General features: G+C 39.3%; 1 protein-coding gene across 4 annotated transcripts in view; it reads left to right on the forward strand.

Moving 5' to 3' along the window:
- The window catches only part of LOC135220715 (intraflagellar transport protein 20 homolog), a 148047-nt gene that overhangs the window by 120282 nt on the left and 2361 nt on the right, over positions 1-25404 (forward strand). For all 4 annotated transcript variants that reach the window (XM_064258133.1, XM_064258131.1, XM_064258132.1 and 1 more), the window contains exon 4: positions 17446-17600. In XM_064258133.1, coding sequence (XP_064114203.1) covers positions 17446-17600 — 155 coding nt within the window. The remainder of the gene's footprint in view (positions 1-17445; positions 17601-25404) is intronic.

Raw genomic sequence — 25404 nt, forward strand, 5'->3', positions numbered from 1 at the left:
TCTCTTCGTTATGTTTGCGTGGCGTAGCTACGAGTTTTTATTCTCTCTTCTTCTTCTGGTTCTCTTCGTGGCTACGGGTAATGTTTGAAAGGTTATTTGTTATATGGGTTAACTTTCAATTATCACTTGCTACGGTTGAATTTCTTTTCTCATAGGAACATTGTAGATTATTTAATTCGTTTTAGCCATGTCTCTCAGGAGGTTCTTCTTTGCTTTTGCATGGGAACAAATCCTTGGGATAATTGGCAAGTTAAACACCACTTAATTATTTTCTTATAATTAGAATAAAGTACAAAGTTCTCAATACAACACTATCACACTACAATGGAACAGAGTGAGAAGGAACACAGCCTCCCCGTATAAGGACTGGTTCTTGACTGAATTTCTCTAGGAGTTCAAATGAAGTTTGGACCTAACTGATTCAATTAGCTCCTCCTTAACTACTCTCTAAGTCACATCCTACTTCTACTTGAATGGCTTTCCTTACTTCCGGTGCCAGCCCCAGATTAGTCTGATTGGTTTCGTCTCTTGACGGTAACCACCCACTGAAGGAGTTAAAGTTCAGATATGCTATTGGAGTTAGCATTTTTCTGTTTTGAAAAACAAGTGCCAATGTTTGGTCTCGTTTTCGTAACTGCTATTCGTGCAGTCCTATGCTGTACACATCTACTCCCTTTCCTACCTTAACTTCTGGTAGATTCTTCATCACTCTACCCTTACTATATATTTTTCTACCAGTGGTTTTCCTAACTAATTTGTCCCTAGCTATACTCTGGACAGACTTTTGTTGTTTCCTAACAACACTCGGCCACCTACTGGCAGTAACCTCAATGCCTAAAATTATTAAAGTTATTACATATAAAAAATACAATGTTAAAAGTAATCAAAAATGGTTATATATATACAATAATGCTAGTATATCAGTTACTTGAAGGCAAATTATTCAGTAAAGTCTTAATGGTGTTGAGCTTGTTAACAACTAACACTCTGACAATACATATGAAAGCAACTATGGTGAGCACTATCAAAACAATATTTATCATGGACATGATGGGGGAAATGTCAGTCTTGTACATATGGAAAAATTGATTAGCTGCTTCAAGTTTCTTAAATGATTGTAACTCAAGTTTGGACAATTTGAAATCCTTGACATTATCAAAATGATTGATATGTCTAGATAAATTTAAGGTGTAAGAAGCAAAAATGGTAGGCTTGTAGTACAAATAATTCAAAATAACTACTTCACAAGATGTCACAAAGGATTTTATGTTATTAAACATTATCTGAGATTGGTTATTCCTACAAGTGACCTTAGCTGTTACTTGATTCTGTGAAAATACTACCATTTCACCATACAAAATTTGAGCTTTGAAATCAGGACTGTAAGGGGTATACTCACAGTTATTCTCACCATTTCTGTCATTAATCAAATCATCTATGCAATACAATTTGTTAAGTGGTTCATAATAATTGTTTATGTTACAAACAAACTCATTGGCTTCTAGCATGATACAATCATCAAAATCTTTGTCACTTAGTTTCACCAACAGAAGTGAATTTTGTTGCAATGCAAAATGCACTATGGCTTGGTTCAAAACAATTGACTTGTTGTTTACTAGCATTGGAAAAGGGTAAATGGATATCAGGTTATTAACTTCATTATTGTTGAATGGTATCACCAACACAATGTGATCAGAAACCCTTTTCACACTAATGAGACTATAGTAAGTAAGAACATCTCGCACAAGCGGTTTGAAGTAATGATCTAACCTACATTTTTCAATTACAAGGTGTAACTCACTAGGACTGATGAGGTATGGTGATAAAATGTTTTTAGCGGCTAACATTACTGCACTCAAAAGTTCCTTATGATTTAACAAAAAGGTTTCCGTTTCAAATAACAACTGAGTCACATATTGTGACCTGTTTAAGTCATTTATCTCTGTAGTAATATTCTGAGCCATACTGTTAACAAAGTCCTTTAGTTTAATAATCAAATCTTGGTTCTTGTTAGTTGCATCAATGACTTTGGTCATGATTGTACCTCGTTCTGCGGCCCACATTTCTAATTTTTCTATTCTAGCCCTATCTTTATCTACATCACCATCAGTAGCTACACCAAACAAAGTGTTTAAGGCTGTGCCAATAAATGGCAACAGGGAACGCTTCTTAATTCTCTTGGGTAACACCTGACTGATATCCTCCCTAAGCTTTAGCAAAACAGAATTGTTCTGGTTAGTAGTCATGACACTTTCAATTTTACTCATTAATCCAGTAAGTTCCTGTTGCTGTTGATCGACTGTTGTGATATTGATAGTTACAACTGCTATGTCGTGTATCATTTTCACTTGGCCATGATCCTTTAAAATTGCTCCCTTCTTGATTTGCAAGAGGGAGATGCAGATATCGCTCACCATGAGCCATAGTGAAATCCATTTCCTGCAAAATATATTCTAAGCAGTAAACCTTATACAACAATGTTATTGACCTGTTGCACTTGGTCCTATCTTTTCCTTAAATTTCATTTAAAGTTGATTCATGCATTAGCTTAAATTTATTTAACTTTAATCTTTCTATTACTCTATATGGACCTTGGAATTTAGGACTTACTTTAACATTAGGTCCTTCAACTTTGTGATTAAGCACATATACTTGTTGACCTATTTTTAAATCTGGGACTGCTGATTTCTGGTTGTAATACTTACTAGACTTTTGATGTAACTCCTTCAATCGAGCCCTTGTGCCTTTTATAGTCTCGAAAGTCCGTCTTGTTTTCCATGCAACGTAGTCTTCGTAATTATAAGTATGTCTGGGTGGAGTTGCTGAGTCTAATAAGGTATTTGGCATTCTTTTCTGATAACCATATAACAGAAAGTGTGGGGTTTCCCCGATAGATTCATTTACAGTGTTATTAATAGTGAACTGTACGTCTTCAAGCATTAAGTCCCAATCTTCAGTCTGTGGAGTCACTAAAGTTTTCAGTACATCCTTTATTTTACTATTTGTTCTTTCAACTGCTCCATTAGAGCTTGGTTTATAAGCTGTAACCTGACACTTGTTAATTTCATAAAATTCACACAATTTCTGTAAAATGTCACTAGTAAATTCTCCTGCATTATCAGATAATAATGTTTGAGGGCATGAATGTCTAGTAATTATTCTAGTTTTCAGAGCTTCTGCTACAGTAGTTGCTTCTCTGTTTCTGATTGGAATGATCTCAACATATCTAGTCAAGTAATCTATGAAAACTAATATCTGACGATTACCTCTAGTTGTGTTTGGAAATGGACCTACAAAATCCATTGAAACTACTTGAAACGGAGTTAATTCTGATGGATATTTCTCAAGAGGGGCTTTAACATTTACGTTACCCTTGTGTACGTTACAGATATGACAAGTTTCAACAAATCTTTTAGCATCTTCATTGCAATTCGGCCAAAAATAGTTTCTAGTGACTGTTCTACATGTTTTCTTTATTCCAGGATGTCCTGACAACTTGTAAGAGTGTGTTAGTTCTAATACTTCTTTGGTTAGTGTGTTAGGAACATACAAACGTGAGCAAGCATTCGGTTCATCTGATGTTTTATATAGAATTCCATTAATTAACTGAAATTCAGACTGATCATCCTCATTTTGCATTAATTTACCTACTATTTTTCTAATGTTAGCATCTTTTTGCTGTTCGATCTGAACTCTTTCTAAATCTAGATCTATGATCTGACAACTAAAGCAGAAGGTATTAGTTGTGATTTGTTTCTCGTTTTCTTCTTGCGATCTTGACAAGGCATCTGCTATAGTGTTATATCTTCCTGGGATATATCTAAATTCTGGGGCAAATTCTAATACACTTATGAACCATCTGTTAAACTTCATATTATTTGTGAGGGTTCTTTTCTTGAACAGATCACAAATGGGTTTGTGATCTGTATTAACTTTATGTCCTAGCAATATATGCCTAAACTTACGTAATCCCCAATATAGAGCTAAGCACTCGTTTGGTAGTGCTATAATTTCTTTCTGCAGCGTTCAAAACTCTACTTGCATAATATACTGCTCTCATTCTGGTTTTTCCTTGTTGCATTAAAACTGCACCTACACCTGTACTAGAAGCATCGCAGGCTAAGTAAAATTCTTTTGAGAAATCTGGATACACTAAAATTGGATTTCTTGTCATCATTTCCTTGAGTGTTTGGAAAGCTCTTTCATGTTCTGGCTTCCATTCATAAACTACATCCTCTTAGTTAAATCTGTTAATGGTTTGGTTATAGTGGCAAATCCTTTAATGAACGGCCGGTAATAACCGATCATCCCCAGAAACCTTCTTAAGGCTTTCAAGTTACTTGGGGCTGGATATTTTACAATTGCCTTTATTTCACCTTCCTGCATACGCAGTCCATTTTCACTGATGACATGTCCTAAATATTCTAATGATTTCATCATGAATTGACATTTCTTAATCTTTATCTTTAATCCTGCACTCTTTAGCCTTTCTAACACTGTTTCTAATGTCTTAAAGTGACTATCCAAGTCCTTGCTAGAAATGACTACATCATCTAGATATACTGAAACATCCTCTATATCTCCTAAGATTTGGAGCATTAATCGAGTAAAGGTTAGTGGGGCTGATGTAAGACCAAAGGGCATGACTGCAAACTTTAAATGTTCCTTATGAGTACTAAAAGCTATTAAGGGCTTGGATTCTTCGTCTAAAGGTACTTGCCAATATCCACTAAGCAAGTCTAGTGATGTAAATATCTTTGCTCCACCTAATTGAGCTAACATATCATTTATAACTGGCATTGGCATCCTATCTGGAATGGTGTGTGAATTTAATTTCCGATAATCTATTACCATTCTTCAAGTGCCATCTTTCTTTGGAACCAATGAGAGAGGTGAATTATATGGTGATTTAGAAGGTACTATTACACCATCTTGCTTCATTTCTTCAATTAACTGATCTACGATCGGTCGTTGACTTATTGGCAACTTATAGTTAGGGATATAGAATGGTTTAGTTCCATCTTGTATAAAAATCTTATGTTGCAAAGTATCTGTTCTGCCTAACTTATCTCCTTCTAAAGCAATGACATCTCTATACCTCTCCAATATTTGTAATAGTTCAACTCTATTCTGAGGAAAGTCTGTATTATTTACTTCTTTATTTAGAATTGAACTTGGTTCTGTGCTAGAGAAGAATGTTTTTTCACTTAGTGTTAGTAAAGGATTATTCACTACAATTCTTGTACAAAATTCTATACCAGGTCTTAGTATTAGTCTTTTGTCTGAAAAATTCTGGACGTATGTCTCATAGTTATTACCCTTCACGTGAACTAGGGCATTGTCCATCCTAACAAAGTCAGGTAAGTTTTCATTAGTTAGCATTACGTCTTCTTCATGCAAGTCTTCATCTGCTTTAGCCCTAAGACAAACTTTTGTTAGACATTGCGGGTACAAAACTACTTCTCTATTAAGCACAAATCTGACAGTATGGTCATCTGCAGTACTGATTAAACATATTTCTTCGTCATCATGTATCTCTGAGAAATAACAGACATCTGTTTCATCCGAACTTTCATCCAGTAGTATTGTTGAGTTTAGTTCGCCCTTATTTATTGTTCCTAATAACAGGACTTCATTGATATAGTTTTCTTCTTTATTTTCATCCATTATAAGATATGTACAATCAATTTCTGATTCATCTTCATCTATTGTTGAATGCCCATAAGTGATCTGTGATTCATCTTCATAAATTTGTTCGCATGCATTAATATGTTCCGCACCAATGAATTGTTCAGGGGCAAAAAATTGTTCAGTTGCGTTAATTTGTACAGAGTCAAAACTCTGCTCAGAAGTCTGAGTATCAAGGCTTGCGTTGTTAATATTATTTATTTGTGCACAATCTATCATAGAATCCTTCCTGGCCAAGAACATTTCTTGTAAGCTATTATTTCTACCACTTACTCCACTATTATCTGTGCTAGCATTATTATCTATCTTAGTTTCTTGGATGTTCGCTTCTCTAGAAGATGTTGTCTCAGATAAATTGATCAGATTTATGCAAGACTTTCCTTCTTCTAGCTGAAAACAAACATTTTCTCTATTTCTGCATGGCAAATTGATTTTATTTTCTCCACAATCTAACATTATTCTACATCTCCGCATAGCTTTATATGAAACCGCGCTTGCATAGGGTAAAACCTTTCTTCTAATACTACAAATACTTCCTTAAAGTTTTGTCTAAAATCTCTACGTCGAGTGTGACATTGCCTAGCACCTTTATTTATTTTCCGGCTATTCCCCTTATAATTCTACCAGGACCTTGTATTTCTGTATCTGCAAAGCCTAAATGTTTTGTTAATGTTTGTTTATCTATTATATTTACTGTACTGCCTGTACCTAAAAGGATTGAGCATGGTTTATTATTAATTCTGGTTTGGATGATAGGTAAATCTTCTTGGCATATTTCTTTATCCTTCACTGAAAATACTATCTCCTTATTTACTTCAAAAGGAAACTTGAAATTATCTTCCTGACCTACTGTAACTATTTCATTCTCATTTTCTACTGGTAAGGAAGCTTTCTTTTGTATTACACCTTTCTGTAATTGTCACTGAGTCTGATTATTATTTTAGGGTGTACTACTTTGGGCATTATGGTTAGTATTGGTATTTTTGAACCAACAATTTTGTGTTAGGTGACCTGTCTTATTACAATGAAAACAATAGCATGGTCGCCTACAATTCTGAGTTGTGTGGTTGGAATAACCACAATTGGCACAATGTTGTTCCTGCTTGTTATTTTGTGTTTTATTATCTCCGGAGCTCTGACTGTGGGTTGGGCTGGACGAATTTGGATTATTATTGTTTGGATTTCCTCTATGCTGTTGAGGCCTATATTTACTATTCTTGTTTGCTTGGAAAAATTTCCCATTACCATTCCTTGGATTATTCCTAGGATCTTGTTTCCCTTGTTGTCTATGCTTGAAATTTCTAGATCTGTCTGGAACACTATCTGTCTTTCCCTGGAAATTATTTCTATTTCTACTAGGGTTTCCATTATTTACAAAACCTGTAAATTCTTTTGCCAGATTCAGTCCCTTTTTGCACATTTCCTTTTTCATAAATCTTAAAAGCTGCTAGACTATCCTGCTTAGGATCAGGATCCTGTTTCTTAAAGACTCGTTTTTCTTCTTCCCCGATAGCGTCATATACTATACCACGAACTATGTAATTCAAAATCTCTTTCATACTGACTAAATCCTTTGTGTCACGACTAAAAGCATCACCATCGCCAATAACTACGCCAGCTCGTTTCAAATCGGTAGTTAAGTTACGGATCGAATTTTCTATATCTGTATGTAAGTTTGCGATACTATCCCCATCATATTTCTGGTGTAAAAACATACTTAGATTATACCACTTATCCTGTTGATTTACCGGCTCCCATAATTCTAGGCACACCTTAAATTCTGCGAAGGTCGGATCTCCTGAAACTTAGCAGATGTGAGAGTGCGATGCGCATCTCCCCGTTCGGAACTAACATAGAGTAACGCTTCATCTATTTTCTTGCGTTTATCAGTAATTCCACTAGCTGAAATTCGACTTTGTCTCTATTATCCACTGAGATACTGCATATGCTTCTAACTTAATTTTGTCAAGATAACCTTTTCTACATTACCACAAAAGTGTGTAGCCTGTTTTGTTCATGACACTTACCTGTCAGATATGTATATATATAGCTGTATTCTCCGAAGTCCGACAGAATTTCAAAACTCCCGGCACACGCAGTGGTCGGCCAGGTGGTTAGTACCCATTCCCGCCGCTGGGAAGCGGTTGTCAGGAACCATTCCCATCTTCTATTCAGATTTTCTCTGTCGTTTTGCACAAGGAACTTTGTGCATCATTAGTCTGTTAACCCTCTTACACCGTCTGGACGTATTTTACGTCGACATTTTTTGTCTCCCGTGTGCCGACTGGACGTATTTTACGTCGACTTACAAAAGTTTTTTTTTAAATTCGCGGAAAAATACTTATAGGCCTACCAGCCTAAAACTTTTGAATCACGCGCCTTGGGGGATGCTAGGAGTTCACGGATCAAGGTGTTGTTTTGTTTACAATCATTACGCAGGCGCGCAAGCGCGAATTTCTTTCTTGCCGCACTAAAAAGTATCTGTGACACATCTCGGAAATTATTTCGTTACTTTGACATAATTTTTGTACCATTGTAAATTAGCCGTTACATGAAGTATTATATATGAAAATGTGCGCATTTTTATGTAGAATACAACAATAAAATACTCATGATTGTAGCTTTTATCAGTTTTGAGATATTTTCATATAAATAACGATAATTGCCAAAATTTCAATCTTCGGTCAACTTTGACTCTACCGAAATGGTCGAAAACGCAATTGTAAGCTAAAACACTTATATTCTAGTAATATTCAATCATTTACCTTAATTTTGCAACTAATTGGAAGTCTCTAGCACAATATTTCGATTTATGGTGAATTTATGAAAAAACTTTTTCCTTACGTCCGCACGGTAACTCTTCCGAAAAAAATCATACATGCGATTGTGGTAATGTTTGCACCATTTTAAAATTAGCCGTTATATAAAGTTTTATATATGGAAATGTGCGCAATTTCATGCACAATACAACTAAAAACAACCCATGGTTGGAGCTTTTATCAGTTTTGAGATATTTTCATATAAATAACGATAATTGCCAAAATTTCAACCTTCAGTCAACTTTGACTCTACCGAAATGGTCAAAAAACGCAATTGTAAGCTAAAACGCTTATATTCTAGTAATATTCAAGCATTTACCTTCATTTTGCAACAAATTGGAAGTCTCTAGCACAATATTTCGATGGTGGATTTATGAAAAAAAATAACATTTTCTTTACGTCCGGGCAGTAACTCTTCCGAAAAAATCATACGTGCGATTGTGGTAATGTTTGCACCATTTTAAATTAGCTGTTACATAAAGTTTTATATATGAAAATGTGCGCAATTTTATTTATAATATAACAAAAAATAATTGAAGGTTGTAGCTTTTCTCATTTTTGAAATATTTGCATATAAATCACGATAAATAGAAAAAAAACCACGTTCGGTCAACTTTGACTCTACCGAAATGGTCGAAAAACGTAATTGCAAGCTAAAACTCTTACAGTCTAGTAATATTCAGTCATTTATCTTCATCTTGAAACAAATTCGAAGTCTCTAGCAAAATATTTAGATTTATGGTGAATTTTTAAAAAAATCTTTCCTTCCCTCCGCGCGCAGATTCTCCGCCACAAATCTCCGAAATACGTACATCCCATTCTCGGAATATTTGCTCCGTTTCATATTAGGCATTTCATAGAGTTTTATATATGAAAATGTGCGCTATTTCATGTAGAATAAAACGAAAAATATTTGAAGGTTGTAGCTTTTCTTATTTCCGAAATAATTGCATATAAAAAATATATATAAAAAATTCGACATTCGGTCAACTTTAACTCTTCAGATATGGTCGAAAACTGCAATTGTAAGCTAATACTCTTACAGTATAGTAATATTCAATCATTTTTCTTCATTTTGAAAGAAATTGGAAGTCTCTAGGACAACATTTAGATTTATGGTGAATTTTTGAAAAAAATATTTGTCTACGTCCGCAGCGTTACGAATTCATGCATTATTTTGTGATAATATTTTGTCTGTGTTGCTTTTATCGTTTTACAATGTGTTATATACCAAAATGATCGCAATTTAGTGTACATTTAGAACAAAAAAAAGTAACTTGTTACCTTTAACCGTTTTGCGCACAGCGCGATTTGAATACAATTATATATGAAATTTCGTTTTTGCGCTATCATATATCGCATTATTTATATATGATAATGATAATTTTTTCATTTCTGATGGTTGCATACTAAACTTCAGGCAATGACAAAAAAAGGAGCCAAAAATGAACTCTTAATCTTGAAAAGTAAGCGCGCTGTGATTTTTTGAAAAAAATATTTTTTCCACTTCCGCGCTCACTCCGAAACCCCTCCGGCACACGGGAGACAATTTTTTATTTACCGCTCCAGCGTAAGAGGGTTAAAATAAAAGTACATTTTAAATTAATAAAAGCAAAATACAAATAAAAATTACAATCTAAAATTTAAAAATTATAATTTAAAAATTAGCATAATTCAAAGTTAAAAGTGAAATAAGAACATTAAAACACGACTACTAAAACACCAACCATTCGCTAAGAAAGGAAGAGAGAGAATGACTAGAAATGAGATTGAGGTCAGAAAGAAGACTATGCCAGGTATAGTGGAGACGATGAACTACCGCTATTCAACGAGGGAACAAGTCTTTTGATAAATAATGACTCGAGTGTTGTTAAATACTCAGAGTCCTTATTGTAACCTAAAATGGAGAAGTGCTGTTTCTTGACTTCAATCTTACATTTGATGGCATGATTTTTGATATTTGAATGCTCTGGTCTACTTAATCTCTGGATAGTTCTAAAACTATACCCCATGTGGCTGCAATATCGCATTTGCAATAGCCTCTTGGTAGATCCAATGTAAATACCAGGACATCCTGGGAACATAAATTTATACACAACATTAGACCTCATAAAAGCCTGCAGATGATCTTTAAAGCAGAACAGGGAGCCAATTTTACTTGGGTTACGTATTTGATATTAATTTTAATTTTAAGCATGGAATTTCACCTTCAATGATTTGAGTAAGTTTCTGTGAGAGTTTCAGGTTGGAAATATAAGGAATCAAGGCATACATGAGTTTCTTTGGAACATCAACAATCGGTGGTACTGGTTTCAGATATTTAGTTAAAAGTTTGTTAATTATTTTCTTAACTAATTCTTTGGGATATGAATTTTGTTGAAAAAAAAAGATAGTAAAAATTCTATTACCCTATGAAAAATGTCCCAACTCGAAGAGTACTTCAGGGCTCTATGAACTAAAGTGGAGATAGTGTTAAGTTTAAAACTTCTTTGGCAGGAGCTGTAAAAATTATTGGCTAGACCAGTATACGTTTTTTTCCTATAGACTGCTGTATTAAATTGATGATCAATTCTGTTAACGCAAATGTCTAAGAATGGTAGACAATTTTCCTTTTCCTCTTCTATAGTAAACTTGATATTAGTTGTTGTAAATTAATATACTGTAGGAATTGTGCTGCCTTCTATAAAACATAGATTTAAAAGCTGAAGAACAAGATTCTAAGAATTTCTGTTCCAGAAGAGACATAAAAAAAGATAGTCTCTTGTACTGCGAGTTCTAAAAGTTGTATAAAAAGCAATTTACTAAAACCATGAAAAATATATTCTTCGTCAGGAAACACTTTGTCAATGATAATATCAATAGTTTCGTTAAGGGGGACATTTGTGAATAAAAATTCCACATCAAAACTAGCCATATATAATTCACCATCTTGGTTGATAATTTGATTTTGAAACTCAAACCCGTTTTTTAAAATATACTGACTGGAAACATGCTCACTCAATAAGGACACGACAAATTTTTAAATTGAGAAGGATGGACTATTATAGGCAGCCATAATCGGTCTAATTGGTATATTGGATTTATGAACCTTAGGAAGGCCATATAAGATACTGAAGGCAGAGCCAGTAACAAACAGTTTCTGATAAGTATTTTCATCTATGATGTTATCTGTCTTTAATTTTCTCAGAAATCTGTTAACCTTATCTTCCCTCTTATAGATATCTAAAAAAATTAGGATCACCATGATGTTTGAATTTCGTGGTATCTGCAAGTATATTTTTCATTTTAGTTATATAATCATTTTTATTTAATAAAACTACGCCTTTGCCCTTGTCCGGTTTAGATTACCAAGTCTTCACGTTTTCTTAAGGCCAAAAGTATATTTAAATCATCTTTTCTGAATAAGTTTTGTGGACCAGAGCAGATATTTTTTGTTGCAAGTTACTGATGTTTTTATCTATGTCCAACTTTATAAGTCTTTGAAACAGCTCTTCAAATGGATAAAAGAATCTGGCATAGTCAGGTCTAAAGGAAGGCAAGCAAAAGTCAAGACCAAAAGAAAATAAAAACTCTTCTCTCTTTGACAATACATAATTAGAAAAATTAAAAATGCAGTTGTTTCTATGGTTAAAAACAGGAGTAACAACACCCAAGTTCCGAAGTTTTCTTTGGTGATGTTGATAAATGCTGGATACAAAATCATTAATATATTTGGTAAACAGTTTTTGAAATAATAAGCGGTCCAAAGTTGATAGATCATTATGCAATATATTCCTTAGTTGAGTATCACTGGTATCGAGTTTCTGTATGGCGGCTTGCTTCGTATCACGTATCAATTTCCTTGCTTCGTATCAATTTCCTTGCGAAGGAGTGTACTCAATGCTTCCTTGTAGAATTCTGTGGAGTAAAGCGAGGACTTGTAAAGCTTAAAACGGACGAATCTGGGGTATACATCATTCAGTTCACAATATTGCAGGAACTCCAAATCACATCTGGCTTTCTGGAGCTCGAGGGATGCTTTCTCGAGTTTTCTTGAGGTAGACACGACAGAATACAAATTTACCATATACAGAAAACCAACGTTCTCACTTTCATACATCACTACTTTAGCTATCACGACATTGCTATCAAGATAGGTGTAGCCAGCAACTTGTTCTTAAGAGCCTTACGAACTTGTTCCCCAGATTTCCTGGAAAAAGAATTTGAACTAATTCGCAAGCAACTTTCATCTTTAAAGTATCCTGACCATATAATTGAGAAAGCAATTAACAAAGCAAACGTAATTTTCTACCGACCCCCTAAAGACAAGACCAGAGATACACCCAACAATAAAATAAAAATTCCACACCTGGACACGATTAAGAAGGTGACTCAGACTCTCGGAAAATCTAACCCTTTTGCATTTACTTACCCAAACACCTTAGCCAAATCCCTGATTAACGTCCAACAAAAGACCTTTCCCAAGGACACTGGGGTCTACCAAATCCCATGCCAGGACTGTGACCAATCTTACATCGGATTTACAGGTAAATCACTTCCCCAGAGATTAATATAACACATACGGTCAATTAGGTATGGACAAAAGAACTCAGCTATTTTCAACCATATAAATGAACATAACCATAGAATAAACTGGAATTTGTCACATGTAATTTATAGCAGCAACTGCCGGTACAAGAGTCAAATGATGGAATTGGCCTTAATAAAAGAGAGGCAGGTAATGAACATCTCAAAAGGAGCATGGATTTCAGATACGATCGACAAGGTTTTCATTCAACCAACGCTTAAGAAGATTAAAGGAAGATTATCACCGGGGGTGACCTAAATTGGCTTGCCTGTGGATGGACCTCTTGGTATAAATACCACCTTTTCTGTAAACTTTTCTCATTCATCTACCTGAAGAGGGAGACAGCAGTCTCTGAAATATAGTACTATTCTCTCTATATTTTGGTGTTTTTATGGGCTCCTTTTATTAGATGGAATTCTGTTGTAACAGAACATTTTTACCAGTCATATATATATATATTATATATATATTATTATATATTTTTATATATATCATATATATATATATATATATATATATATATATATATATATATATATATATATATATATATATATATATATATATATATATATATATATATCCATATCGTTCCCAAGAGAAATCTGCAAATGCACGAGTCCGCGAATCCAGAGTACGCAAATATAGGGGGTCCACTGTATATTTATTATGAGATGTGGATAGTGGATGTCCTTTTGGAAGGATATCTACTCCTCTTCGAGGCTCAGCCACCCCTCACTGACTGTCCGGGTTCATATCCAGTCATACTTCAATGGTTCGCAGAATGACCCAGCACTGAAAGAAGTGCAGAAAATGCTGAGCAAGGGCACTGTGGAAGTTGTGTCGGACCAGTCTCCAGGGTTTTATAGCCGAGTGTTTCTCGTAGAGAAGACTTCGGGGGGATGGAGACCAGTCATAGACCTATCTCCCCTAAACCAATTTGTTTGCCAGACTCGGTTCAAGATGGAGACAGCACGAACCACGCTCGCCTCTATCAGGGAGGACGACTTCATGCTTACAGTGGGCTTGAAGGATGAGCATTTTCAAATCCCCATCTATCAGTTTTGCCGCAAATACTTTCACTTTGTCCTTGGGGAGATGGTGTACCTGTTTGGAGCACTCTGTTTTGGGCTCTCAACCCCTCCCCAGGTGTTCACGAGTGTTCACCTTAGTGTCAGCTTGGGCACATTCGCACGGGATACATCTGTTGAGGCAACTCAACGATTGGCTTGTCTTGGCGAGCTCTCGCTCACAGCTGCTACAGGACAGAGATCACCTTCTCGAGTTTTGTCACAATCTAAAGATTGTGATCAATCTGGAGAAGTCTGATCTCAAGCCCAAGCAGAGGATAAAGTATCTGGGCATGCTGAAAGATACAGTAACAGCAAGAATCTTTTCCTCAGACTCCCGTATCAGCAGGTTCAGAAAGGCAGCATGACAGTTCCTGTCTCAACAGGAACAGTCAGCTCGGCATTGGCAAGTCATGATTAGCCACCTGTCATCTCTAGAGAAACTGGTCCCTCATGGTGGGCTTCACACTCAGTCTCAATATGGAGACTGATGGGATGGAGTTTTGGTCACAGTCTTGCGACGATCAGTTGTCTTGTCCCCCTCTTGCAGGAGGTGAGAGGCGATTTAGACTTGTGGCTCAACGACAGGAACCTCTTAATAGGAATAGATCATCTTACTCCCCCTCTGGACATGCTTCTATTCTCAAACCCATCAACTGAGGGATGGGGTGCAAATCTGGAGAAGTTGCCGACTGCAGGAATGTGAAACTATCACGACAGGCACCTTCACATCAACATCCTGGAACTCCAGGCAGCCTTCCTGGCCCTCCAAGAGTTTCAGGATCAAGTGATGGGACACTGTCGTACTGATGAAATTAATACCACAGTGGTGGCACATATCAACAAGCAAGGGCGTCTTGCATCCCTCTCGTGCCACCAGTTGCCAATGCAGGTGCACAAGTGGGCAATAGCCAACTTGGTGGAGCTGTTGGACAGGTACATCCCAGACAAGAGGAATGTAGTGGCAAACAAGCTCAGTTGCCAGAACCAGGTGAGAGTGACCTAATGGTCTCTGCACCCCGACGTGGTGGAAAAGTTGTTCAACCTATGGGGGCGACCAGTCATAGACTTGTTTCCCACCCAGTACAACAGGAAGTTAAAGACTTTCTGCTCCATTATACCGGACCCATGGGCTACTGCAGAGGAGGCATTCCAACACCCGTGGGACAACTCGAATTGTACGTCTTTACCCCGTTTTGCATGATTCACATGTTGATCAACTGAGTGTTGTCCACCTCAAATCTCCAGATGATTCTAGTAGCCCCCAAGTGGCCGTTTGATATCCCAACCTTCTGGCTATGCTCTCTGAGGCACCGAGAGATATTCTGCCCTGGCTTGACCTGTGTCAAACTGCACGTAGAACATTACCATCAAGCAGTGCCTTCCCTGTGTCTTCACAGCTGGAGGTTATCCACCATCTGTTGCGAGCGAGAGGCTTTTCTCACCTAGGAACAACAGAGATGGGAGGATACCTCAGACAGTAATTGCAGCAGTATACCAGGGAAAGTGGACTGTCTTCTGTGGTTGGTGTTGCAGACAGGGTCTCTCTCCGGTCAGAGCCACTACTCTTCAGCAGGTCGTGGACTCCCTCATCTTCCTTTGCCGAAAGAAGCTTCTCTCAGTTTCAACTGTAAAAGGCTATAGGGCTTCACTAGGCTTGGTTTTAAAGCTGATGGGCATAGATATCTCTTCCTCCCTAGAGATATCTCTGCTCATGAGGAGCTTCAAAAGGTCGTGCCCACCTAAGGATCTCAGGCCTCCTGCGTGGGATATGACTAGTGTTGCAGAGCCTGACTCGTGCACCATACAAGCCCTTACGAGAGTCGTCAGAAAGGGATCTGACCCTCAAGACAGTCTTCCTACTTACCCTGGCATTGGCAAAAAGTTGGTGTACTACGTATATGGACTTTGCTTCGACATAAAGCACTCAAGGAGATGGGGATCGGTTACGCTCAATTTCATCCCGGACTTCGTAGCAAAGACTCAAAACCCATCGGTCCCTGAGAAACTTTGTTGGCAATGATCCAGACAAGATGTTGCTTTGTCCTGTTAGAATGCTACGGCACTATCTGAAGAAAACTTGACATCTCCGGCCTGAGTGTCTGTGACTTCATTAGCACTGGAGGTTCCAAGAAAGAATTGTCCAAGAACACTATTTCTTTCTGGCTTCACGAGACAATCAGAAAGGCATACTCTGCTGCTGGCAATGACGACACCGGTACCCTCCATCTGAGAGCTCATGTAGTCAGGGGTACTGGCCCTTCCTTCGTATTCCGTAAGAACCTGTCGTTCAACAGCCGGTGATGTGGTTACGCCAGACCACCCTCACTTCACACTACCTTCAGGATATTTCCCACAAGTCTTGGACACTATCCATGGAACCAGTGGTGGCTGCTCAACAAGTTCTGTAGCTTTCCAAGCTCCTTTAACTGGACAAGATTGCATCTCGCCTTTCTTGTACAGTATGAATGAGTATATACGACTGCGGGAGTGACTGGCACTCCTTCATCGTACTCTCTTCCTTCAGGCAGTGTACAGTGACTGTTACATGCTGGACCTGGCAGTCGATGCAGGCAAGACACTCCTTAGAGTTACCAATCTATTTTCTTTGAGTAGATTTTAGAAGCAAATATCCTCTCCTTCTGCTAGCAACAGGGTGAAGGAGACATTGACATAAGAAACCCAGTGATTTAAATTGCTTTATTGTCTCCAACATTATGGTTCTTTGTGTTCCTCTGTACAAGATAACTCAAAGGGCTGACTTTGATCTCGCAGTTCAAAACCCCAATCAAATGTCAGTAGCTGGATTTCCTTTCTCACTCTTATGACCAGGAAGAAAATCTCAGGTGTGCTGAACCCCAGTCGGTTCTGAGAGGCTTACTCAGATTCCTCCCACCAATCAGTGAGTCTTCCTATTGTAAAGAACTGAGGGTTTGAATATTGTGTAAGAACAAATCACAATTATTAAAAGTAAATATTTTCCTAATTGTACTAACCTGAGGTCCTTTACATTCATGCCACCCCTCGATCTGCTACCTAGGCCTAAAGCAAATTGGAATGTTTACATCTGATCATCAGGGACTCCTGACTACTGGGCTGGTAGTGAACTACCAAACCACCTTATTTTAAATTTCAGCAACTGTGTCCAGGCTTTGCCTCAAGTAATTCTTATTGTAAAGGACCTCAGGTTTGTATAATTAGGAAAAATAGAATTTACTTTTAAAAATTTTGATTTTATATTGCAAGATACAAATTATTTTAAATTTATGATTTTCTGTGATAACCTGCCATATCTTTCCAGGAATAAGTGAGTTTCGTCAAAGAGCCGATCATTTTATTTCAGTCGCAGGCACTCTAAGTGAATCTGTAGAATCAGAGAAAATGAGAGCCATAGGATCTCGAAACCTCATAAAGAGTATGAGTAAACAGCGAGAAGCACAACAGCAGCAACTACTGGTAAACTTTTCTGCATAGCATGCAGTCCTTATATGGTACTGTACTTTTGTTTGTTCCATGAGCTATCTTTCAGGTGTTCAGATTACCATTAACCATAAGGAAAATCATTCAACAATGGAATTGTCGTTGTGGCGGGATAACAAAAAACAAGTAAACCCCCCACAGTTACGTTAATCGTACCAGCTAACAAAATTTCCCACACTCACACTTTCCCCTTTACGTTACCTTTAACCTGCAGGACAATTGGTTCAATAAAATACCAAACACACTAAACACAAACAGGTACTCACCTCTGGCTTCTGATACTCAGGGCTAGGCTGTGCTGTCCACTGGATATAGGCTATAGGCTAGCCGACACACAACCACCGCCGACAACCAAACACAAACCAACCACCCGAGACCCACACCCCCACAAAAACTCAATAACCCGACAAATCACTGCAGACAAACACCAAAAGCCTGAAAGAACACGACAACCACACGACTTCCCCCAGCACAACAAGCCGCCAAAACCAACACTGCCCCAACCACCACTCACAGACACCGAAAATGCACCAAAAACCTCTTCAACCTCACCACAACCCGACAGACACGCACAACAACTTCACAACCCCAAAATCTATCAAATAACACCAAAGGATAACTGCTGCCAAAACCGACACTAACTTCACCAGACGCCTCACTCCTTACTCTCGTAACAGACTTCCACTGACTTCCTACAGAGCGCCACAACAGACATGCTTCCGACCGCCATTTAACCACTCCCATTCATTCTTCCACCACTCTCTCTCTCTCTCTCACAACCTTTGGAGATGTTGTCAAATATAAACTATCATTACTCCTCCATATTACCTCCCCCATTACATTTGACAACATCTCCTTACACTCACAACATCCACACTAAATTGCCTTTTGCAACACCCAAGGATGCTCAGATGCAGGCCCCCTGGATCTTGTTTGAGGACCATCATACACTCTTTCAGTTACATCGCCATTCACTTCTTCCAAACCACTTTCTTTCCAACTCCCATTATCTCCCTCACTACCATCCTCCCAAATTCCATTCACTACTTCACTGATGTCTTATAACTCTGGTTCCAACATCTCCCCTATTTCGGCCACCAAACCACTCAGTTCATCCATACTTCTGTCAAACTCCCGCAAAGACTTATCCATCCTATCAACCACCTCCTCACTACTCAGTTTCCTTCTCACTGAAGTCTTATTTGTCCCCGTCAACTCAAACCCACATACACTACACGTATCATTCATTCCCCCAAAGTCATCCGTAGCACATGCTTTATCAACCGTTTGCACCCTACCACCAACCCCCTTACCATGCCATTCACGCTTTTCCCTTCTACTTACTCTCTCCACACTCTTCTGTTTTCTTCCATACTCAACCAACACCAACTGTCGATCTCCCAGACCAATTTGTTCACAGACAGTCGGCTCATACTTATTCACCCTCAACCACTCTCTCATTGCATTCTCCCAAACATACTGTGGTACTTCCCTCCAATTACGGAGCTGGTTATGGTGTGCCCTAATCTCATCCATTCCCCCACCTACTCGCAATTTCCCCAAAACATAACTCAATCCACTCGGTCCCACTTCCAAAATCTCAAAAGGCCCTTCAAATTTCTCCCTTACTTTATTCACATTCATTCTACCCATCTCAACCACCTCTTTCAACACCTTATCCCCAATCTTAAAACTCTCAAACCTTTCACTCGCTTCCACAAATTCCGATCACCTTCTGACAGACCCAACTGCGGTCTGACAATCCTTTCAAAATTCAACACATATTTACAAGGAGACATACCTATACTCTTCTGCAGTGTGGCATTATATACCCAAACTGCACGTCCTACATACATATCCCAATCCTTGTCGCCCTTACTCATCATTCGCAAAATCCCAGTCATCGTCCTAACAGTCCTTTCTGCCAACCCATTTGCACTGGGCATATACGGAGTAGAATACACATGCACAATACCCCATTCCTTCAACATTTCTTCAAATTCCCATCCCACAAACTCAGGTCCATTATCACTCAACATTTTTGCCGGCTTACACACACACACATGGGCAACATCACTTGACCCACCATTCGTGCAACAGTTTCACTCCACTTATCTTTGATAGGAACCACATAGGCAAATTTACTCATGTGATCCACCATCACAATCATCCCCACGTGTCCTCTCGCAGTCCTAGGCAAAGAAACACAATCAATCACAAGCATTTCAAACGGCTCTTTCATCTGCAATCGCAACACAGGTGGACTTGCATGCACACACTGATACTTTCCCCTCTGACAAGTCTTCACACGTGACAGCCACATCCACACAAATCTTGTTCAACCCAGGAGCATACAATCTCTCTCTCATGCATTCCCACAACTTATTTTTTCCCATATGCCCAAACCGATCATGCACCAACAAACACATACTCACAGCTGACTCAACAGAAAACACTGGCACATACACTTCCTTGTCATACACCCCTTCCTGATGCAAAAAGTACACTATGTTTTTGCACACCACAAAACGTTTAGCAACCCTCTTATATACATCCAACTCACATGGCCAGTCTTCCCCACACACTCCTCCCAAAACACATTGTCGCAACACAGTTATCTCCAGGCACTTATTTTGCATTTCCTCAATCTCTTCCTCACTCAACAGATCATTCTCACTCCTAGCAATATCAATCATACCCACAAAGTTTGCTACAAATACATTACCATCTTGAATCCTAGCTACTTGTCTGCCCCCCTTCTTAAGAATTCCATTTCCTATATCTACGTCTATATCGTGGTTCCTCAAAAAATCTATCCCTATTAAAAAGCAAGATGGCATATCATTTTCTCCTATAACTATAAAGTTATGCATTACCTCAAGATCTCCCAACCTAACCTTTAACCGTACCTCTTCCCATACTACAACACTTCCTTGTCCTAACCCATGTATTCTCACACTTGTAGACTGCCTTTTCACTTCCCAATCACATCTCTCAAGTTCACTCACCAAGGAAACTTGTGCCCCTGTGTCAACCAAACTACAGTACTCACTATCATTTACTTGGACAAACGTCACCATTTTCCCTTGAGTCCCATGCATACACACACTCACTACCACGTCCACCTGGTTATCCACATCACAATCCTCCTCATCACATTCATCCTCAGCTAATTCCCCATTTCCACAATTCTGATTCAGATCCCCTTCACAGTCCCTTTTCGTAACCAACCAATTACAACCACATTCCCCCCACTGAATCATCAAAACCCCACATTCATTACCTGTACTCACCCTTCCTCGATATTCAACCGGTCTGTCCCATCCAAAATACAACAACACTTTTATTCCAAACAACTCAGCTACTGCTGACAACAATTCATGCAACATTTCTCCCTGCCCACCTTGTTCCTCCGCACATGCCACTTCCTTCTGCACATCACTCATCAACTTCACTCACAACTCATTCACACTACCGGGTACCTCTTCAACCAGACCCTTACCTTCCAAGTTTTTCAATGCTGAAAACAAACATTCACACACTGTCATTCCCTTCAAACCTCTTATAACCAACCCCTCAGGTACCATATTCGGATCCCAGTCACTTTTCATAACACCACTGTCCTTACCATGCATCCTAGACATCGTATCAGCAATCACATTTTTACTTCCCGGCACATATTCTAAGCTAAAATCAAACTCACTCAAATCCTCAATTGTCCTCGCAATCCTAGCATTCACACTTTCCTTCTTGATCATATAAACTAACAGCCGATGATCTGTCCTTATGACAAATTTTACCCCATACAAAAACACTTTCAACGCTTTCACACAAAACCTTATTGCGGCAAGCTCCTTCTCAACCACCGAATACTTAAGCTCTGCTTTATTAAAAGCTTTACTCACATACGCAATCACTCTCAATTGTCCCTTCCCATTCACCACTTGCATCTGCATCAAGCATCCTCCCATACTAAACTTACTAGCATCAGCATACAACTCAAGCTTACTGGCATCCTCACTATAGTCCGGAAAAGCCAAGGTGACGTCCCTAGCAGCCTCCTCTTTCAATCTCTCGAATGCTCCCACCATTAGCTCATCCCACCTCAGCTTAGTACAATTTTTCTTCCCGGTCCATTCAGTCAACGGCTTCCCTATACCCGAACAATCCCTAACAAACTTCCTCACAAACTCAATCAAACCCAAAAAACCTGTAACTCCTGCACGGTCTGGGGACGTGGAAACTCCTTTACTTTCTCCACAAACTTTTCACTCTTCCTTACACCACTCGCACTCACCTTATGACCAAGAAATTCCACTTCCCCAGCCAACCACGTACACTTCTCCAGCTTCACTTTCACTCCAACCTCTTCCAACCGTTCTAACACCTTCTCAAGCAGTTCCACATTCTCCTCAACAGTCTCACTTGCAATCAAAACGTCATCTATAAACACAGTCACCTTCCTTCTATCAAAACCAGCCAAAACTACATTCATCGCCCTCTGGAAGGCAGCAGGCACATTAGCCAATCCAAAACTTAACCTCTTGAATTGATAGTGGTAGCTACCACTCGAAAAAGCCGTAACATGCCTGCTCCCTTCCTCAAGAGGCATCTGGTAATAGCCCCTTACCAAATCCAATTTTGTGAACACTCATCCCATGCATCTTATACACTCAATCAGACACCACATTCATCGGGAATCGCTCCTTCACAGTCACTTCATTCACCTTCCTGTAATCCACACACATCCTCAAACTCCCATCTGTCTTACGTACTGGGACTATTCCAAGCACTCTCGCTCCTCTCGATCACTCCCACTCTCTCAAGTTCCTCACACTGTTCCTCAATCTCTCGGGCAATAGGCGCAGAAAAGTGTCGGGGACGCTGACATATGGGGTTATCGTCATTCAAAACTATCTTGAACTCTGGAAGCTTAGATCCCCTGAAATCCTCGTCACCCCGACTCAACGCACCTCGCCTATCCCACAACATCTGCATCAACCGCTCCCTCTCGTCATCACCAACATTTTCATCCACCTCAATTCTTTCTCCCAACTCATCATACTTCCACTCATCACTTTCTTTCGTGCTACCTATCATCACCCGCCGCACCCTAACATATCTTTCGTCGTCCACATCCACCAACGTATACAACAACCCCACACAATCACCTTCACGTATACCCCGCACTCGCTTTTTCCTAACACTCGACAATGAGGCCACAAAAACCCGAGGATTCTCCATATCCAAAATCCCATTGTACACATGCACACTCGCTCTTACCAACTTGTTCGCATCCACACCCTCAACCACATATGCACACTTGTCACCTTTGACAATCCCAAGACCATTGGGCCACGCAACTTTCACACTAACAACTTCTCCAACTTCTCGCGGCACTTTTACACTCTCTTTCGCAACCAACGGCACTCCCTTCCATATTTTACTGCTTACCCCTCCATCCCTATCCAAGTACAACTCTCCATGACATTCCCTTTCCTATGGAACTCAATCATATTCTTGCTTGGAGGGACCACCATCCCACACTTCTTCAGGAACCTGTATCCTAACAACATATCATACTTATCACTCATTCCCTCGATCACATAAAAGTCACCTTCATCCATCGCTACCCCTTCGATTTCTACATTTTCACGCAACATTCCCACCACAGGCATACCTAAATTTCCTATTCCTCGTACTTCCCCTTTACATTTCGTAATTTCACACTCACTCCGCAACTTGTAACATCCATTCTTAAAAAGAACACTGACACTGCACCCAGTATCAATCAATGCAACCAAACACCCCCCTTTGCACCTCACTTTTACACTCATACATTCATGAGCTCTTCCTCCAAACCCTTTTTTATGCAACAATCCTTCACGCACATGCATCACTCTTACTGACCGCACACCAGAGGACCCACACAACTGAATCCCCTTTGTACCTAGTTTACCGAACTCCCAACCTGACTCATCCTCTTTCGCCTACACACACTCGCCACATTACCTTCCATTCCACATTCAACACATTTTGCCCACTGTTCCTTACACATCCTAGCATAATGCCCATTCTTCCTGCAATTACCGCAAACCTCGACATCCACTTGCTATATGCCCTACTTGCCCGCACCTGTAACATTTAATATCCCTATCTTTCTTACACTCGCTTACTGTTTGCCCTAGCTTTCCACATCTGTAACACTGCTGCTCTTGTTCACAACTAACCGACCCCACTCTTCCAACGCTTGCACTCCGATCTCTCTTTGGGCTAACCATACTTACGTTACTGGCTCTAACGCTCCTATCAAACACTCGCTCTGCCATTCGCCTTGGCCCTTCCAAAACTGCCTCCCTATAGCTCTTAAACTCTGGTATAACATCAGCCACTTCAGTCCTAACAGTAACACTTCTACTCTCTTTCATACACCTATCCAATTCATAATCCTCTACTATTTCCAAAATGTCGTTCCACGACAACCTTTCATTCGTCCATCGCATTTTCTCCTTACGTTTCAGATTTACAAACTCAAACACACTCTCAGGCACAGTCGCCAACAACTTCCTCACTAACCCTTTACACTCATTTATCCCTTCATCCCCAAACTTTTTCCTGGCCAATGTTTTCAACCTGCACACATACATCGACAACGACTCACCAACATTCATTCTTACCTCATCAAAACCATGTTTTCTCCTATATCTAATACTACTCCTTATCCTCTTCGCCTGTTCCACAATCCTGGCTTTCAAACGCTCATAAGGCACATTCCCCACACTCATCATTACCCCATACATATTCGACAAAAATCCCGTCAAAAAGCTACCCAACTCTCTTGTTATCCCCATACTTTGCCTCACAATACCTTTCATATTCCTTAAAAAAATCCCCTATGTCCCTACTACCATATTCCTCGTATTGTGCACATCTAGGTATCTCTCTCATATATACAGCCTTTCGTACTTCCCGCTCACTCTCACTTTCGCTATTAACATTCTGATCCCTCTTGACCTCATCCGAATACAGTGAATCAACTTCCATACTAACATCCATGCTCCTGATTATGCTCTTCTTACCCTTCTTTCTACCCACCTGTTTCCACTCACTGCTATCTAAATCACTCTCAGCCCTTCCCCCAATGTATTCAGTCCTAGTCTCATCCTGTCCGTCATCCTTACTAGCCTTCTTTCCCTTGGTCGTCTTCTTTTCCTCAGCCCCCTTCTTATTCTTGTCCTCAGGTTTATCCTTATCCTGTCTCTTTCCCTTCTTTCCTTTACCTATCACAAACAAGTCACCTTCGTCACTCGTAGTTTCATCCCCTCGCTCTTCCACTGTCTTTACCACTTTTGGCTTATCACAAGACCTAGTAGGCCTACCTCCTACAGCTCCCTCTCCCAGAACCCTTTCATCATCTCCTGCACTGCATTCATCATCACTAAGAATTTTTCATCCATTTTCTCAACCATTCTCTCTTCTGCTCCTTTCACTTCTTTCATTTCCACTTTTGCAATCGTTAGCATTCCTCTCATTTCCTCTTAACTCGCTCTTCAGCTCCTCACACTCTACCCTCAACCTCTCATTATCCACTTCCAATTGTCCTCTTACTTCCCTCTCCAACCTCAACTCCTCCTTCAGCCTCTCCACCTCACTCAATCCTTCCATCCTAAACTTTCTCACCACTCATGCACACTAGCCCAGACCAATCGTCCTGCAGCTGCCACACCAGCAGTCCCTGTTCGGGCGCCAAAAAATAATGTGGCGGGATAACAAAAAACAA

Source organism: Macrobrachium nipponense, chromosome 2, assembly GCF_015104395.2.
Source record: "Macrobrachium nipponense isolate FS-2020 chromosome 2, ASM1510439v2, whole genome shotgun sequence".
Lineage (NCBI taxonomy): Eukaryota > Metazoa > Arthropoda > Malacostraca > Decapoda > Palaemonidae > Macrobrachium > Macrobrachium nipponense.